The sequence below is a fragment of the Desmodus rotundus genome, chromosome 11, assembly GCF_022682495.2.
Source record: "Desmodus rotundus isolate HL8 chromosome 11, HLdesRot8A.1, whole genome shotgun sequence".
NCBI lineage: Eukaryota > Metazoa > Chordata > Mammalia > Chiroptera > Phyllostomidae > Desmodus > Desmodus rotundus.
Genome location: NC_071397.1, coordinates 50,871,913 through 50,891,707, shown reverse-complemented (window position 1 = coordinate 50,891,707; position 19,795 = coordinate 50,871,913). Strand labels below are relative to the sequence as shown.

General features: G+C 36.8%; 1 protein-coding gene across 2 annotated transcripts in view; it reads right to left on the bottom strand.

Annotated features, from left to right (window-relative positions):
• The window catches only part of MANEA (mannosidase endo-alpha), a 38,629-nt gene that overhangs the window by 7,011 nt on the left and 11,823 nt on the right, over positions 1-19,795 (bottom strand). For both annotated transcript variants that reach the window (XM_024551731.4, XM_045188606.3), the window contains exon 3: positions 9,975-10,084. In XM_024551731.4, the coding sequence (XP_024407499.2) occupies positions 9,975-10,084 (110 nt within the window). The remainder of the gene's footprint in view (positions 1-9,974; positions 10,085-19,795) is intronic.

The window sequence follows — 19,795 nt, the reverse complement described above, 5'->3', positions numbered from 1 at the left end:
TTAATGTTGCAAACTATAAATGGCATCCTTTTGTAAACTGAAGCTCAATATATGTATAGTAATTTAAAAAGCCAAAATTAGCACCCAACATTTAAAATTTTCACTCATATATTTTAAAACTCTTAATTGTAATAAAATTACTTGTAGATTTAGGTAATGATGTGATCTAGTCACTATTTCTCTCCTCCATTTGCCAAAATATATTAGACCAATACTAAAATAATTTCTAACAATGACAGAATACTGTGGTTGAGAGTTGAACAACATGAGGGTTAAGGGTGCTGACCCCCTGTACTTTCAAAAATCTACGTATCTTTTGACTTCCCCAAAACTTAGCTGTCCTTTGGGGCCCAAAGGGGGGTTGGTTCCAGGATACTCCACAGACACCAAAACTTGTAGATTTTCAAGTGCTCTACATAAAATGACAGAGACCGATGCGTACAGCTGGCCCTCTGCATCTGTGGATTCACAGCTGCAGATACAAAATGGTACAGGAATTTATTCACAAATACCCGTGTATCAGTGGACCCATGTAGTTGAAAGGTTCTTCAAGAGTCAACTGTACATATAAAATCAGATGTCTGCCTTATCTCTAGGTTAGGGAATAAGATTCATATAAATATTCCCTTATTTCATGCTTCTAGTTTTGGCCTTGCCCGTCTCTATTCTGCAGCAAAAGTGCACTTTCTAATGTGAAAGTGATCCTGAAGAGTGACTTCAACAACATGGAACTATAAAACATTCCTGGTATTTATCCCCCTTTTTAATCAAAGGATGAGACATTCATACAGGAATAAAAGCACTAAACTAGTACCTAACTCCAAGAAACCAGGGAGGAGTCCTGCCCACCAGTGCAGCCTGTAAGAGACAGACCTCTACATGGGCTGGGAAAACAGAGGAACGGCCAAACTGCCTGGTCACCTCTTGTCACTGCTGGGCAAAGACTAGGTGAGTACAGACCTGGACAGGAGGAACTCACGCATTAGAGAGAAAACTTGCAGAAGTCGAGCTTTCCCACAGCGGGACTCCAGCACATCACTCGAGGGGGAAAGAAAGAAAGAAAAACACGAGTTTGGGCCCAGTGGAGGCTGTCAGGGAAACTCTCCCAGCACCACACCTCTGCCCAAGAAAACACTGCAACGGGCTGATTTACGTGATAGAGGTGATCTCTCCCACGGGGAAAAAGGAAAGCAGTGAATGCTCAGTTATCACAGCAGAGGGGACCCCACCAGAGAAATCCGTTCTCTCTACTAGCACTTGGAATACTATGGTGAAAGTTCTGTAACTGGAGGGAGGGGATACTGGGAAACAGGCAGGTAAGAATTTCAAAAGGTGTTAAAAGGATTGTGTTCAGCAAGAAGTCCACACTGGAGCTGCTGGGAGTACCAGCCTGGGAGCACTCTACTGCATCTGCAGGCAGCCCCAACGCACTCAGTGCTAAACCCACACCTAAGTCAGCTCCTTGTATGGGCTGCCAAGTGCCACTGTAAGAGCAAGCTTCAATAGATAGAGAGCACTCTCAGGAAATACGGAGTTGAGCTACAGTGACACCTTACTGAAAACAAGAGATGCACTTCAGATTTCAGGACAGACATAAATTCAGTGTGAAGGGATGGAAAAAATATTTCATAAAATTGAAAACTGCAGTACAATATCAGATTTCAGAATGTAAATTAAAAAAGGGCAGAAAAATGAAATTTCCAAGTAGAAACTGTTAACTTTTTAAAGAAAGTGTTTTCACGTGCTATGATGATAGTGTATTTTAAAAATATTTTTGTTTCCCCTAGTTATTTATTCTCAATTAAGTATCAACAGATCTTTATTATTGACTATATTTATGCTGATTACATTTAATTTTTTACGAAGTGGTTTCTCAGTGAGCATCAAATATTACTATTTGCATATTTACTTTATAATTTTATTGGAAGAAATATATCTCTATTGAATATATATATATACACACACACATATACCTATATACACACACACACACATATACATATATATACACACATACATATATATGCATATATACACATACCTATATACACATATATATGCACACATACGTATATATACATATATAATATATATATTCTACTGAAAAAAAAAAAAGAGGGTTGAAGGCATAGGAAGATCCTGAACTTGCCTCTTCCAATGGCCATACCAAATCTATAGCTACATATGGAACAATTTCCTCTAGAGGGAAAAAGAAATGTAAAAACTGCCGACGCAACTCTTTGACATCTGGCAAACGAGGAAACCCACATTGAAGCAGGCAAGAATGGCTGAAACATAATCTCCCCTTAAAATCCTCCCACATGACACAGTGACCCACAACTGGAAGGAAACTTGAAACCTGGAGCTTCTCCCCGAGGAGCAAAGGGTTCATATCCCACATTGGTCATCCTAATTTTTAAAACCGGCATCTGAGAGACAAGCTTCCAAAACATCTATCTTTAATGACCAAAGGGGCCTGTGCCCAGGACACCCAAGGAACTGTGGTGAACTGAGGAACAGCTCTTAAAAGGGCTATGCACAGACTCACCTGCACTGGTGCCCACTACAGAAAAATCCTTGTAGAAGTACCCAGACGTCATATGAGAGGGACTCATTTGCTAATTTTAAAGCACTGCTCTGTGAAACAGAGTCCCGCTGGGACACTCCTGGAGAAAGGAGGCTGGGGGGCACCATCTTCCTGTGTGCCCTCTTGCTAAAGCTGGTGGATGCTCTCTTTTTTACTCTTCTTTCTTTCTTCCTTTTTAGGTTGTTACTGTCTTTGTACGTGATCCAGTCAGTAGGTGCCATCTTTGTGCTTTCACACAGTAGTGCCCCAAAGTGACAGTATCTCCTGGACAGGATCTTCAACACACATCTGGTGACCTGTTTTCTGTGGCTACCCCCCAGGGGACAGACACCCCTTGATCACCTTGCTCTGGAGGCCAGAGAGGTTGTGTTCTTGGGTCCCATGGGCCTGTAGCAATCAAAGATTAGTTGTTGTTAAACTGCCAGTCCCAGGGCACTGTAACGGATAGATGAATACGACACACCCCCAGCGTTTCTGAGAAAGAGGCCTATTTGCTTGTCCAGAAGCTTTGGCCTGAGGGGCAGTTCTGGTTTGGCCTGTGTTGCTGGGTACAAAGGGAATATAAGTCAGAGAGACAGGTCTTGTCTAGCTACCATCACCAGGCACTAGAGAGACAGAAGACTGTAACACACCCCCAGCCTTTCTGTGAGAAAGGCAACCTTGCTTGACCTGGAGCAAGCCTGGCACACATCTAGGGGCCTCAGAAATGCTCTCGGGGAATGCAGGCCAGAGAATGCCATCATTGTGCTCTCCTTCTGCCTCACTACAGCTCACTGGTATCTCCCAGAAAGGAGCTTACACTTGATTAAAACACCAATTTTCATGACTGCCACTCAGGGGACACCTCTAAGTAGCCAGGCTCTGGTGGCTGGTGGGGGCGTACGCTTTTGGTTCCACAAGACTACACACATTTGCATTCTTCAAAAGATGCTGCCCAAGGGTCTGCCTTACAAACAGCCTGAATCTACTGCCAACCGAGACTCTCCCCTATGGAAAATTAACTGGTCTTGGCATACCCTGAACTACTGGGGGTTATTAAAAATAGGCTGCTTGGACAATAAAAAAAAGGTTTTGGAGACAAAGAAGAGCTAGGGCACAGTAAGTGGTAAGGTTCATCTCATATACAAACATTCAAGACTAGTACAGGTAGCTGTTTCATCTTATGCATAGATACAAACACAGAGTCAAACAAAATAATGAAATACAGAAATATGCTCCCAATGAAAGAACAAGATAAACATCAGGAAATAAAAGAGTAGGTAACTTATGTGATAAAGAGTTCAAAGTAATGATCAAAAAGTTGTTTACAAGGCTTGAAAGAATGATGGGTGAACAGGTGAGAACTTCAATAAAGTGATGAAAAATAAAAGAAAGTACGAAACAGAATTTAGAGAGCTAAAGAACTCAGTAAGTAAACTGAGAAATGTACTAGAGGGATTCAACCTAAGACTAGATGAAATAGAAGACAGAATCAGTGAACCTGAAGACAGGACAGAAAAACTCACCCAATAAAAGTAGCAACAAGAAATAAGAATAAAAAGAAAGTGAAACAGAAAACTTATTTGAAGAAATAACTAAAAACTTCCCTAACCTGAGGAAGGAAACATTTCCAGATTAAAAAAAGCCTAGAGAATTCCAAATGAAATGAACCCAAAAGACCCAGAGAAAGATACAATTAAAATGTCAAAAGTGAAAAAAGAGAATCTTAAAAACAGCAAAAATAAAAAGTAAAAACTTGCCATACACAAGGGAATCCCCACAAGATAAACAGGAGATTTTTTCAGCAGAAACTTTGCAGGGTGGAAGAAAATGACACAACATATTCAAAGTGCTAAAAGGAAAAAGAAAACTTCCAACCAAGAATATTCTGCCAGCAAAGATATTCAGAATTGAAGGAGAAATAAAGACAAGCAAAAGCTAAAGGAGTTCATCACCACGAAACCAGCCTTAGGAGAAATGTAGAGAGACTTTCTTAAGCTGAAAAGAAAAGGCTATAAATTATAACAAGAATACATTTGAAAGTACAAATATCTCTCGGAAAGGTAAATACATAGTAAAGGTAACTGAAAAATCATTTGTAATGCTGGTAAGAAGGCTAAAGACAAAAGTTATAAAAAACTAAAATAACTAGTTAAGAGTACACAAGTTAAAAAGATGTAAAACATGACAACCAAAATATAAACTGTGACTGGGAAGAGTAAAAACATACAGTTTTAGAATTAGTTGAAACTTATTTTACAATCCTAACATAGACTATTAAAATAAATACAAGTTGTTTATGTAAGCCATATGGTAAACACAAAGAAAAACCTACAGTAGATACACAACAGGTAATGGGAAAGAATCTAATCATACCTCTAGAGAAAGTTGTCAAAGCATACAGGGAAGAGAGCGAGAGAAGAAGAAAGGAATGAAGCCTTTACAAAGCAGCTGGAAGCAAACAAAACGGCACTAAGGAGAATCCTGGGAGCAACTACTTGTTACGTAAATGGAAAAACTTCTTTCATCAAAAGAGAGGTTAAATTGGTTAAAAAACAAGGCCAATTTACATTCAGATGTAAAAAAAGTAACAGTCTGAAAGTGAAGGAATGATAAAATATACTTTATACATAGGAAACCAGAACAAATTGGGGCAGCTACAATTATATCATACAAAAGTGAACTTTTAAAACAAAGATTGTAGTAAGAGGCAAAAAAAGAGAGTTGCATAATGAAAAAGTGGTCAATTCAATAGGAGGATATAACATTTGTAAATATTTACAACATAAGAGCACCTAATATAAAGTAAATGATTTTCATTTACTTTATATTAACAGGCCACAGGGATCAAATAGACAGCAATACAATAATAGTGTCAGACATTAATACCCTACTTACATAGATGGATAAAGTATCCAGACAGAAAATCAATACGGAAACAACAGCCTGAACCGACATTAGGTCATCTAGGCATAACAGATATATGCAGAATGTTCCATCAATTGCAAGAAAATACCTATTATTCTCAAGTGAACATGGAACATTCTCCAGGATATAAGTTAGGCCACAATAAAACTCTTAATTAAGTAGACTGAAATCGAAGCAAGTATATTTTAGATCACATGGTATGAAAGTAGAAATCAATCACAAGATAAAAACTGAAAAATTCACAAATACATGTAAATTGAAAGCATGCTACTGAACAATTGCTCCAAAAAGGTTGACAAAAGGGAAATCAAAAATACCTTGAAAAGAAAAGAAAAGGAAAATATAACTACAAAAACTTATGGATGCAGGGAAAAAAAAAGAGTTCTAAGAGGAATGTTGACTGTGATAAACGTATACCTCAAGAAGCAAGTAAAGTTGCAAATAAACAACCTAACCATACCTCGAAGAACTAGAAGAAGAATAAATGAAGCTCATAGTAACTAGAGGGAAGGAAAAGACAAAGATCAAAGCAGAAATTAAAGAAATAGAGACAAAAAGTAATAGGAAAGACCAATAAAACTAAGAAAAGGCTTCTTGAAAATACTGACAAACCTTTAGCTAGAAACAAAAAGATGGCTCTGATAAGGAAACTCAGAAATGAAAGAAATGTTACAACTGAACTACAGAAATACAAAGGATCAAAAGAAATTACTATTAACATTTATACTTCAGCAAATTGCACAAACTGGAAAAAATGGATATATTCCTAGACACATACAGTCTTCCAAGATTGAATCATGAAAAACAGAGAAAATCTGAACATACTGATTACTAGGTAAGGAAATTGAGTCAGTAATCAAAAACTTCAACAAAGAAAAGTCTAAGACCAGACAGATTTACTGGTGAGCAACAACTGTACTGAACAACAATTAAAGAACAACACTTCTTATCTAATTTTTCTTTTGGAATATTGCATATATTTTCATCAGTGAGATCAGCCTGTAGATCATCTCTTTCTTGTGCTATCATTTAGTTTTGAATCAGAACTGTGCTGTCACTATGGAATAAATCTGCAAATTCTGTAGTAGCCAGTATGCAAAATGCCCACCAATGATCCCCATTTTCAGATATTCATGACACGTGCAGTTGATGCCTTCATTGTGCCAGGGTTGGTTTATCAGTGGATGAACCAATACAAGAGAATGGAAGTGGTATTAATTCTAAGATTAGCTCAAAAAAAGACTCCCGCATCTATATTAGACACTCTCTCTCTGATCATTCACTTTGAAAAATCCAGCTCCCATATCATAAGAAGGCACAGGTAGCCCTACAGAGAGGCTTATGTGGTGAAGAACTAAAACTCCCATTTCAACAGCTGAAAGAAACTGAGGCCTAACGATCATCATATGAGAAAGTTGGATGACTGTAGCATCCGCTGACAGCTTGACTGTAATCTCATGAAAGATCCTGAACTACACCTACCCACCTAAGCCACTTCCAGATTCCTGACCTTTAGAAATTGTATATGATAGCCCTGGCTAGTGTGGCTCAGTGGATTGAGCACTGGCCTGTGAACCAAAGGATCTGCTGTTTGCTTCCCAGTCAGGGCACATACCTGGGTTGTGGGCCAGTTCCCCAGTGGGGGGCACTCGACAGGCAACCACACATTGATGTTTCTCTCCCTCTCTTTCTCCCTCCCTTCCCCTCTGTCTAAAAATATACAAATAGAATCTTAAAAAAATTGTATATGATAAATGTGTGTTATTTTAAACTGCCAAGTTTGGGGGTATTTTGCAATGTAGCAATAGAAAACAAGTGAAGTTTTCCACGTGATGAATAGTTCAAAATAATAAGGATGCTCACCAAGGTCAGGAGAACAACTCACGAACAAAGTGAGAATTTCAACAAATAGAAAATATAAGAAAGTATTGAACACAAATGGAGTTGACGAATAAAATAACTACTAAAATATACAATAGAGAAAGAATTTGGTAACAAACTAGATAAAGCAGGAGAAAAAAATCAATGAACTCAAAGACAGGGCAGTGGTACTCATCCAGTCAGAAGAGCATAAAGCAAAAACAAGGAATAAAGAAGAGAGAAGATAATTAAGGACTTGTGGGACAACATCAAAAAGGCCCAATATTTGCAATATAGGGATCCCTGGGTGAAAGGGGCAGAAAATTTATCTGAAAACTTCCCTAATATGGGAAAGGAATAGGCATCCAGATCCAGAAAGCCTCAAGTTCCAAATAAAATACACTGAAAGAGATCTACAACAAGATATGTTATAAATAGTCAAAAGTTAAAGGACAAAATCTTAAAAGAAGCAAAAGAAAAAAACCAGTATGTTATAAACAAAGAAACCCCTATTATATCAACAGAAGTGGCAAGATATATATAAAGCACCTTTAAAAGAAAACTTTCAACCTAGAATACTCTACCCAGCAAAGTTATCCTTCAGAACTAAATGAGAAATAGTGATTTTTCCATAAAAGTAAATGCTAGAGAAGTTCATGACTAATAGACCAGGCTTAATAGAAATGCTAAAGAGACTACCTTAGCTTAAACAAAAGGGTGCTAATTTGTAATAGGAAAACATAAAAGTATAAATCTCACTGTTATAAGTAAATACACAGGGTCCAGCACAAATAACACCCTTTTTTCTTACAAAATATTTTATTACAAAATCATAAGCATGTAATTCTGTAATGTAACAATAGCACAATTAAACACACCATATGACAATTTAGGTGAAATGTTCAAATTACAACTATAAATTATTACACCCATATTATTACCCTACCAACCACACTCATGCAGGTGTCACTTCTGCCAGACCCTGTCTATTAAAATTCAGAAAAATCTAATGTTGTAAAGGTGATGATTTAATCACCTATAAAGCTGGCATTAAAGGACAACTAGTAAAAATAACTACAATAATTTGTCATTGGAAATAAGGTAAAAAGATATAAATAGGGGCATAAAATGTACTACTTTAGAATCCATTCAAATTGAATTTGTTATCAACAAAATACACTATTACAAATATAAGTTGTTTTATGGAAGCCTCAAGATAACCAAAAAGTAAAAACATATAGTAGATACAAAAAAAAATCCAGAGGAAGGAATATAAGCCTACCACTATAGAAAATCATCAAATTATAAGGGAAGAGAACAAGAAAAGAAAGAAGAAACAAAGAAATTACAAAAAGCTATAAAACAATTAAATCAGCAAAACTCCATACCTATCAGTAACTGTTTTAAGTATAAATAGGCTAAATTCTGCTCCCTCTAAAAAAATAGAATGTCTGAATGAATTTAAAAAATAAAAGACCCATCTATATGCTAACTACAAAAGTCTCACTTTAGATTAAGGACACGCACAGCCTGAATGTGAGAGGATTCAAAAAATGATACTCCATGCAAATGGAAACCAAAAGAAAGCATGAGTCGTTATACTTATATCAGATAAAATAAACATTAAGAAAAGTCTGTAATCAGAGACAAAGAAGATCAATATATATAGGTGTCAATCCAACAAGAGAATTAACACTTCTAAATATTTATCCAATATAGGGACATCTAAATATAAAAAGCAAACATTAACAAATTTAAAAGGTAAAATAGGCAGAACCAAAATAATTGTAGGAGACTTTAATCCCCCACTTTCATCAATTGAGGAAACTGATCTTAAATGACACATTATACTAGATGCAATTAACAGACATATACAGAACATTCTATCCAAAAGAATCAAAATACACATTCTTCTCAAGTGCACATGGAAGATTTTCCAGGCCACAGAACAAATCTCAAAAAATTTATGAGTGAAATCACGTTAAGTATCTTTCTGGACCACAGTGGTATAAAACTAGCAATCAATTACAAGAAGAAAACTGGAAAACTCACAAATACTATTATGTGTAGATTAAACATGTTATTATACAACCAACTGGTTAGAAAAATAACCACAAGGTAAACTAAAAAATATCTTGAGTAAAATAAAATGGACTACAACCTAAAAAGCTTCTGCACAGCACAGGAAACCATCAACAAGATGAAAGGCAAACTACCAAATGGGAGAACGTACTTGCAAATCATACAATATATCTGGTAAGGGGTTAATATCCAAAATATATAAAGAACCTGAGGTGGAAGTGGAGTAAAATGTGTAAAGATGGTAAAAGGTACAAACTTCAGTCATAAAATTAGTAAGTCCTGGGATGTAAAGTACAACATGGTGACTACTAATTAATACTACTGCATTGCACAGTTGCTAAAGAACAAATCTTATAAATTCTCATCAGGAGACAAAATAAACTGTTATTCTGCGTGGTGATGGATATTAACTAGACTTACTGTGATGTCTGAATGTTTCACAATATATACATATATCAATTGTTACACTGAACACCTGAAACTAATATGACATACCAATTATATCTCAATAAAAAGTAAAATACATAAAATAAAATACCTTTAGATTATATTTATGAGCTTTATCCAAAATAGTTGGTACCAAGTCATCAGTAGGTACTCCATTCTCATCATGTGACCCGGGTGGGTACCAAGATAGAGCTAGTACACCTAACAGAAAAGACCAAAAAAAAAAAAAAAGAAAGAAAGAAATGAATACAGAAACAGGAATGACTACAGGTATTCTTTTTTAAGAAAAGGTATGGGGAGGAACAGAGTAAGAATTAAACTTTTAATAAAAAAGAAAAACTCCACTTAACATTGTTATTACATTAGTTAGATACTACCTATGGTTATTAGATACTTGCACAGTCAATTTTATGAACTCTTTAACAGGCATCAGTAACTTTTAATTAATAGGTTCTTACTTTCTAGAACAAGTTTTAGGTTTGTAGAAACACTGCACAGGAAGTAGAGTTCCCGTATACTCTCCTTCTACCCAAACCCTCTGCATTCCACGTACAGTTTCTATTGTTAACATCTTGCATTAGTGTGGTACATTTGTTACACATAATGAACTAATATTAATGCATTATTAACTAAAGTCCAAAGATCACATTGGGGTCTTTTGTGGTAGTTCTATGGCTTTTGACCAATGAAATGCATAATGTTATTTGCTCACTATTACTATCATATAGATTAATTTTTCTGCTCTCAAAACTCTGTGTGTTCTACCTATTTATCCTTCCTCACTCTCCACCTCAATTCCCTAGACAATAATTGATCTTTTTTACTATCTCTATAGTTTTGCTTTTTCCAGAATGTCATATAGGTGGAAATCAAAATATAACTTTTTTCAGACTGGCTCCTCACACTTAGCAATATGCATTTAAGGTGTATTCATGTGTTTTTATGGCTTTATGGCTTATTCTTTTTACTGCTGCTAGCATCACATTGTATAAATGTTCCGCACGTTGTTTATTCATCACTTTACTACTGAAGGATGTCTTGGTTGCTTCCAGTTTGGAGCAATTATGAATGAAGGTGCTATAAACATTCACGTTCAGACTTTTGTGAGGATTAGTATCTTTTAATAAAAGATTCAAAGCAATTTAAAAACGTTAGTTTCTCTCGGTAGTACCTAACTGCTTTTAAATAGATAAATTACAAAAAAAAGTTTAGAAACACAACTCTACAAAAAAAAAATCACTAACTAAAGAGGGAATATTTGAAATCAACTAATTCAAACCTTCATTACATATATAAAGAAATGAGAGACCATTAGAAAGATGGTGTTAATTTCTAAATCAATCAACAGACTCTTTAAGGCACAGACAAAAACACAATGGTACCAAAAGAGAAGCAGATGGAAATACAAAAAATGCAAGGTTAGAAACGGACAGAGAACTAAATAAGAAGACAAACTGTGTAGGAGGCATGCCATGTACACAGCAGTCCCATCTCCAGGAACAACACAGAACCGTCATTAAAGTTAACATAAAAAAAGTCTATGTTCCCTATCTAATCTGAACATAAGAATAGTAACAAAACCAGAAGAAGTAGAAAAAAAATCTTCCAAGTGGGCTTTCAAAGAAGCTGTTAGCTGGCCAAGAAGGCAGTTGTATCTAAAGAAAAATGTTGGTAAGAAATGTGTCTAGAGACAACTGGTCAAACATTCAAGCTGCCTACTAGCCTATAGTTAGAACACCAAAGGAACAAGAGTGACAACAAAACCTTTCTTAATGTGGAACTATAAACAAAAGCCCTGAAAAAAAATGGAGATAAATAACATGAGAAAAATAAAGGATAAACACACAAAAGGGAGATTATGCCTTCAAGTCCAGGAAAATTACGAACAAAGCATTCTTCCATTAAATTTAAAACAAGATTCCTGTCTCTACTGACAGTATATTAGATTACTTAGACCAACAATCCCAGAAAGAAAACAAAGCACTAGATGAAATATGAAGCACAAAAAAACTTTTTACTTAAAGCCAAAGAAATGAAGACAGTAAGGAATTACCTGTCCAAATTGAAGTGAAAATTTAAGGTCAGAGAAGTGAGCAAGGAAGTCAGTTTTCCCAAAGTACAATTGACAGAAGTAAATCAGCCATTAAATCAGTAAATTAACTCTCAGGTTTTCAATGCTTAGGAAATCTTCTAACTTTAAATGTAATTTAAAGTGGCTAGTGTTTTCTTTTGCATCAGTCACAGAACATTTTCATTATCATAGAATGTTCTATTGGACAGCCTCGCTATACTATTCTGATTCTCCTAACACCCTAACTAACTCTCGTTCGTGTCTACTGATTTTTCTTCCGATCCTCACTGAAGGTATGTTCTAAGGTTTGGGGAGGATGTTTTTAGTTCTTCCTTATCCTGTTACTGTATTTCAGTTTCTTTATTGTATCAATTATCACTTCCACAAGCCTAATGTTATCTGATATACTAATTGGACTGTGCTCCCCTGTCCAATATTATCTTTGCACAGTAAGTCTTCATTTAATGCAGATAGGTAGGTTCTGCAACCTCAACTAGGATGACATCTATTGAAACTAATTTTACCATACTGTTGAGTCCACATTGTTACAGTAGGTAGGTAGTTATTAACCAAGGAAGGGAGCAATTGGAATCAGATATTAAGCCTGATTCCAGGGGATAGCTGGCCACATTGTCATGCCAAGGGGATTAACATCCGTACCTCCCCCAAGTAGGGAGGCAGGACTGGCTTTCCAATCTCCCCAGGGAACAAATGGCACTGTCCCATAGATTACTAAAGGGAGAGAGAACCAGTAAAGTGGAAATTCCTCTGCTGAAGCATATGCAGAAGCCAGACAGGCAAAATTATTGAGACATGCACAATAGGAGCCAAAATGGTGATATAAAGGGGAGGAAACTAGCCTGGGAAAATCTGGGAAAAGGATAGGATATGATAAGGGCACTGAACCCCGCAAGATCCAGGAAAGGGAATGGATGGGGGAGGGCCCAGCACAGCCCACAAAGAATTAGAAAGATTGGTTAGTTTGAAACAAAGATGCCCTGGCTGGTGTGGCTCAGTGGATTGACTGCCAGCCTGCAAAGCAAGGGGTTGCTGGTTCAATTCCCAGTCAGGGCACATGCCTGGGTTACGGGCCAGGTCCCCAGTAGGGGGCAGGTGAGAGGCAACCGCACACTGATGTGTTTCTCCCTCTTCTTCTCCCTCCCTTCCCCTCTAAAAATGAATAAATAAAATCTTTAAAAGAGAAAGAAAGCTTACCCCTTCCCAAGCCCAAGGAAATATAATCAAAGTTTAACAAAGGCTCAGGGCTTGTTCATTCGCCAGTTCTCTCTTCTTGTAGCAGTCACTTGAGCTAAAGTGTGGGGCAGACCAGGCCAGACTACAGCTGGGAGCAGAGACTATGCTGGACTACTGGAGCCCAGGATGATGGCATTACAGTTCTGGATCCTGACCCTCCTGGTGAGCACAAGTCCTCTCCAGGCCCTGCACTTCTGCAGCAAGATGGAGCTGAGACACCTGGTATTGGATGAGACACTGGCACCTGGAAGCAGTCTTTTAATTCAGCTCATAACATAAAAGTCTGTTTTAAAGAATTATAAGTGAAAGAATGCATTACACAGAGTAAGATCCACCTCCCAAAAATAATTACATAAAAAAATTAATGAGAAGATAGTAAAATAGTAAATGAATTTAGATATCTTTAACTCCATAGAGCTTGTGTTAGCTTCTTTTACATATAGAGAACTTAAAACTGCTTTAAAATATCTCAAACATCTTCCTGCTAACATGGAGGCGTAGGTAGATACACTGTGCCTCCATGCACAACCAAAAGAAGGACAACAATAATTTTAAAACAAAAAACAACCAGAACTGACAGAAAATCAAACTGTATGGAAGTCCGACAACCAAGGAGATAAAAAAGACACATTCATCCAAACTGGTAGGAGGGGCGGAGACGGGCAGCCAGGGGCGGAAAGGACTCCCAGCAAGGCCGTGGCTGGCGGACTCAGCGAGGGGGTGGATTGTGGAGCAGGGCAGGCTAGGCTGCAGCTGGCAGACCCCACAAGGTGGTGGCTGGCAGACCCTGCGGCCCCACATTCGTGCATAGATAAACCAGGAGGAATGGTGGGGGAGCAAAGCAGACCTCACAACCCAGGGCTCCAGCTCAGGGAAATAAAGCCTCAAACCTCAGATTGAAAACACCCGTGAGGGTTGAGGCGACAGTGGGAGAGACTCCCAGCCTCACAGGAGAGTGCGTTGGAGAGACCCACAGGGGCCTAGAGCGTGCACAAGCCCACCCACTCGGGAATCAGCACCAGAGGGGCCCAGTACAATTGTGGGTAGTGGAGGGGGTGACCCAAAACCAGCAGAGAGTGGAGCAAGCCCCATTGCTCCCTCTCGGCCCGTCCCCCACGTACAGCATCACAGCTCAGCAACCAGCGTTACCCCGCCCTGGTGGACACCTAAGGCTCCTCCCCTTTATGTAACAGGCTTGCCAAGACAAAAAAAAAAATGGCCCAAATGAAAGAACAAATCAAAGCTCCAGAAATAATACAACTAAGCAATGAAGATATCACCAACCTATCAGATGCACAGTTCAAAACACTGGTAATCAGGAAGATCACAGAATTGGTTGAATTTGGTTGCAAATTAGATGAAAAAATGAAGGCTATGCTAAGAGAAACAAAGGAAAATGTACAGGGAACCAATAGTGATGGGAAGGAAACTGGGACTCAGATCAATGGTGTGGACCAGAAGGAAGAAAGAAATATCCAACCAGAAAAGAATGAAGAAACAAGAATTCAGAAAAATGAGGAGAGGCTTAGGAACCTCCAGGACATCTTGAAACATTCCAACATCCAAATTATAGGGGTGCCAGAAGGAGAAGGGGAAGAACAAAAAATTGAAAACTTATTTGAACAAATAATGAAGGAGAACTTCCCCAGTCTGGCAAAGGAAATAGACTTCCAGGAAGTCCAGGAAGCTCAGAGAGTCCCAAAGAAGCTGGAGCCAAGGAGGAACACACCAAGGCACATCATAATAACATTACCCAAGATTAAAGAGAAGGAGAGAATCTTAGAAGCAGCAAGACAAAAGGACACAGTTGCCTACAAAGTCGTTCCCATAAGTCTGTCAGCTGATTTCTCAAAAGAGACCTTACAGGCAAGAGGGGGCTGGCAAGAAGTATTCCAAGTCATGAAAGCCAAGGGCCTACATCCAAGATTGCTCTATCCAGCAAAGCTATCATTTAGAATGGAAGGGCAGATAAAGTGCTTCTCAGATAAGGTCAAGTTAAAGCAGTTTATCACCTCCAAGCCCTTATTACATGAAATGTTAAAGGGATTTATCTAAGAAAAAGAAGATAAAAAATATGAACAGTAAAAATGACAGCAAACTCACAGTCCTTAACAACCACACCTAAAACAAAACAAAAGCAAACTAAGCAAACAACTAGAACAGAAACATAACTGCAGAAATGGAGATCACATGGAGGGTTATCAACAGGGGAGTGGGAGGGGGGAGAGGGGGGAAAGGTACAGAGAATAAGTAGCATAAATGATAGGTGGAAAATAGACAGGGGGAGGGAAAGAATAGTATAGGAAATGTAGAAGCCAAAGAACTTATAAGTATGACCCATGGACATGAACTATAGGGGGGAATGTGGGAGGGAGAGGGTGGGCAGGATGGAGTGGAGTGAAGGGGCGGAAATGGGACAACTGTAATAGCATAATCAATAAATATATTTAAAAATCTAAAAAAATAAAATATCTCAAACACTCTTTCAAACTAAAGATTTATCAGAAAGGAAGGCAAGCCCATTCCTAGACATAAACACTATTATCATGATACAGAATGACAAGAAAAATTACAAGGCACATAAGAAACAAGAAAAACAACTCACTGCTAAAAGAAAGCAATCAATAGAACCCAATGCAGATATGAAACAAATGTTCAAGTCATTAAACAGGGAACATAAAATCGGTATGATTACAATGACAAAGGATCTAATGGGAAAGATAGCCAATATATAAAACCAGGTGAAAAACTGCGGATAAAAACTGTAAGAATCAGCATGTAGAAATGCTGGAAATGAAAACCACATTGAAGAGATGAAGAATGCCTTCAACAGACTCATGAACTGACTCAACAGAGGTGAGGGGTCAGGTAACTTCTGGCAAGTCATATGAGAAGTTACCAAAATGAAATATAATGAGGAAAAAGATTGGGGTAAAAACACACAAACGCAAACAGTTCATCCAACAGCTCTTGCATCACAGTTGTAACACACTTATAATTGGAAACTCAGATACAGAAGGTATAGTTGAAGAAATCATTGCTAAGAACTTTAAAAAGCTGAAGACAGACACAAGCAACAAATCTAAGATAGAGAACACTAAGAAGGATAAATACAAAAAAACCCAAAATGTATTTAAAGTACTAAAAATAAAAAAAATCCTAAAGTCAAAGACAAATACATACAAGAAAAATTAACATATAAAAGGATTTTTAAAAAACTACAGCATACTTCTCCTCAAAACCATGAAAGGCAGAATAAAATGGAGTAATATTTTTAAAGTTCCAAAAGAAAACAAACAAACCCCCCCCCAAACCTGCTCACTGACAATTCTGCAGCAGATATAACATTCAAAATATCAAATACAAATACAATACTTGAAAGAATCATTGCAAGTGGATCAGTACTACATGAATATTAAAGGAAAATTCTGAAGCTGAACAAGATTGATACCAGACATACTGAGATATTCTATAAAAAATGGGGAACATTGGAAATGTAATAAATGAAGGTACAATTAGTTTTTTGTTTTTGTTTTTTACTTTTAATTGCTTAATAGATAAATATTTAAAGCTATAGTCAGCAAACTATGGCTCACAAGCCAAATCTTTCCCTCGGCAAGACAGATCTACACCTTTGTTTGCACACTGTTTATGACCACTTTCACACTACAATGCTAGAGTTAAGTAGTGGTAAAGAGAGCATGTGGCCTCTAAAAACAAATTTACAGTCATATTGGTATTCGTAGACTTCAGACCTCATTGAACCCTGTGCTCACTGGATTTTGATGAGAAAAAAATGTTTCAACCCTCAGTGTTTGGTCAGGACTCATCACACCTGCTAGAACTTGTATGAGTCACAACTCAGCCCCGCAAGAGAAAATGCTTCATCATTCATCACTTGCTCTTCACTCGTTGGTTTCAGCACTCAATGATTTCCAGAACGAATTAACAAGTACTGAGGTACCACTGTATTTACTAGCTGATCCTTTACAGAAAATGTTTGTCAATCTCATCTACAGCAAATAGTACTTCTCTAATAGAAGAATTAGGATAACAATAGCAAAAAGTATGGGAGAGAGAAATTGGGAACATATTGCTGTGAGATCCTTGTACTACATCTGTAGTACAATTGGCTCTAGAACAACCTAAGGGTTAGGAGGCACACATCCCTCTCTTGAATTTGTGCAGTCACAAATTCAAGTATAACTTCTGACTCCCCCAAAACTTAACTACAGTCATCCCTCGGTACCCACAGTTATACTAAAAGACTTCAACACTGCTTTATCAGTAATTGATTAAACAAGTATTGTAGAAAACTGGCAAGGATAGAAAACAACTGAACAATGCTATGAAAACCTTGAACTAACTGACATTGATAAGGTTCCCGTCTGACAGGATCACAATGCACATTCGTTCTTTTTCCAGAGAATCAATGAAACCAAATGTTGGTTCACCAAAAAGATGAATATTAGTGAACCACTGGAAATATCGGCAAGAGAAAAAAAAAGAGGGAGAGAAAAGAAACATTATCAAAAGCAGGAATGAAAGAGATAGTATCTATACAGACTCCACATACTTTAAAAGCATAATGAAGAAATAATACAAACAACTCTTTAACTCAGTAATCAAAAATTTCCTGACAAAGAAAAACCCTGAACCCAATGGCTTTAAAGTAAATTCTACCAAATATTTAAAGAAGGATTAAAGTAAAATTTCTCAAACTGTTCTAAAAAACTTGAAGAGGAGAGCACACTTCCTAACTACTCTATGAGTTACCATTCCCTTAATGCCAAAGTCAAAAAAAGAAGCTACTAGAAAATACAGACCACTCTCTTTATAAACACTGATACTAAAATTCCCAACAAAATATTAGCAAATCAAATTCAGCAGCACTTTAAAAAATTATACGCAACTAAATGGGGTTTATTCCCACAATGTAATTAATAAGCATGGTGTAACATCTGGAACTCTATTAATGTCATATATCACATTAACAGAATGTAGGGAAAAAAATCATCTCAATTGATTCAGAAACAGCCTCTGAGAAAATTCAACACTCCTTCATGATTAAAAAACTAGGAATAAAAAGAAAATACAACATTTAAATATGCTAAAAGTAATAAGTGAATTCAGCAAAGTACAGGATATAAAGTCAAGAAACAAAAATCAGCTGCATTTCTATACACTAACAATGAATGATTTGAAAAGAAAATAAAAATTCCAATACAATAAAATTTTAAAAAATAAATTACTTAGTAATTAAATTAACCAAGGAGTTGAAAGACTTGTACAATGAGAACTACAAAGAAGGCTGAAAGCAATTAAAGACGACAAATAAGTGCAAACATATCCATGTTAATGGACTGAAAGAATTAATCTTGTTAAAATGTGAGGAACTAAATAAATAAAATAAATAAATAAATTAAAAAAAAAAAAAAAAAAAAAAAATGTGAGGAACTCCAATGGTGCAATAGGTTAGCAATAGGTTAGTACTTATAAAATGTCGACAGTACTCCAAGTGATCAATGCGATCCCTATCAAAATCCCAATGATGTTTTTGCATAAATAAAAATATCCATCCTGAAATTCATATGGAATTTCAAGTGACTCTGAAGAGCCAAATTCATCTTGAAAAATAACAAAACTGGAAGACTCACACTTACTACAAAGCAACAGTAATCAGCACAGTGTGATTCTGGTATAAAGACGGACATACAGACCAATGGAATAGATTCTATAGACCAGAAATAAACCCTTGCATATACGTTCAAATCATTTTAACAAAGTTACCAACTCCATTCAATGGAGCAAGCATAGTCTTTTCAACAAATGGTGCCGGGGAATCTGGATATCCACATGCAAAAGAATGAAGCTGGGCCGCTTTCTAACACATATACAAAAATCAACTCAAAATGTATCATAGATCTAAATGCAAGATCTAAAACAGTAAAACTGTTAGGAGAAACACTAGGGACAAAGCTTCATGACTTTGGGTTTGGCAATGATTATTTGGATGTGACACCAAAGGCACAGGTAACACAATAAAGAATAGACAAACAGAACTTCATAAAAATGTAAGCATTTTGTGCATGAAAAAACATTATCAACAAAATAAAAATGCAACACATAGACTGGGAGAAAATATTTGTAAATCAAATATCCAATAAAGGATTAATATCCAGAATAAAAAGAGAACCCCTACAACTCAAGAACAAAAATGCAAAACCACCAGAGTAAACATGAACAAAGGACTTGAATGAAAATGTCATTAAAAAATATATACAAATGGCCAATAAGCAAGCATGTGAAAACATAATTAAGGAAATGCAGATGAAAACTAGGAGATACCACCTCACACCCATTAGGATAGTTACTTCCAAAAAAAAAAAAAAAAAAGAACAATTGGTGGCAAGGAGATGGAGAGACTGGAATCCTTGTGCTTCTTTGGTGGAAATGTAAAATGGTATAGACACTGTGAAAAACAGGATGGTAGATCCTCAGAAAATGAAAACTAGAATTACCATGTGATCCAGAAATTCCACTTCTGGGCATATGATGAAAAGTACTGAAAGGGTATCAAAGATATA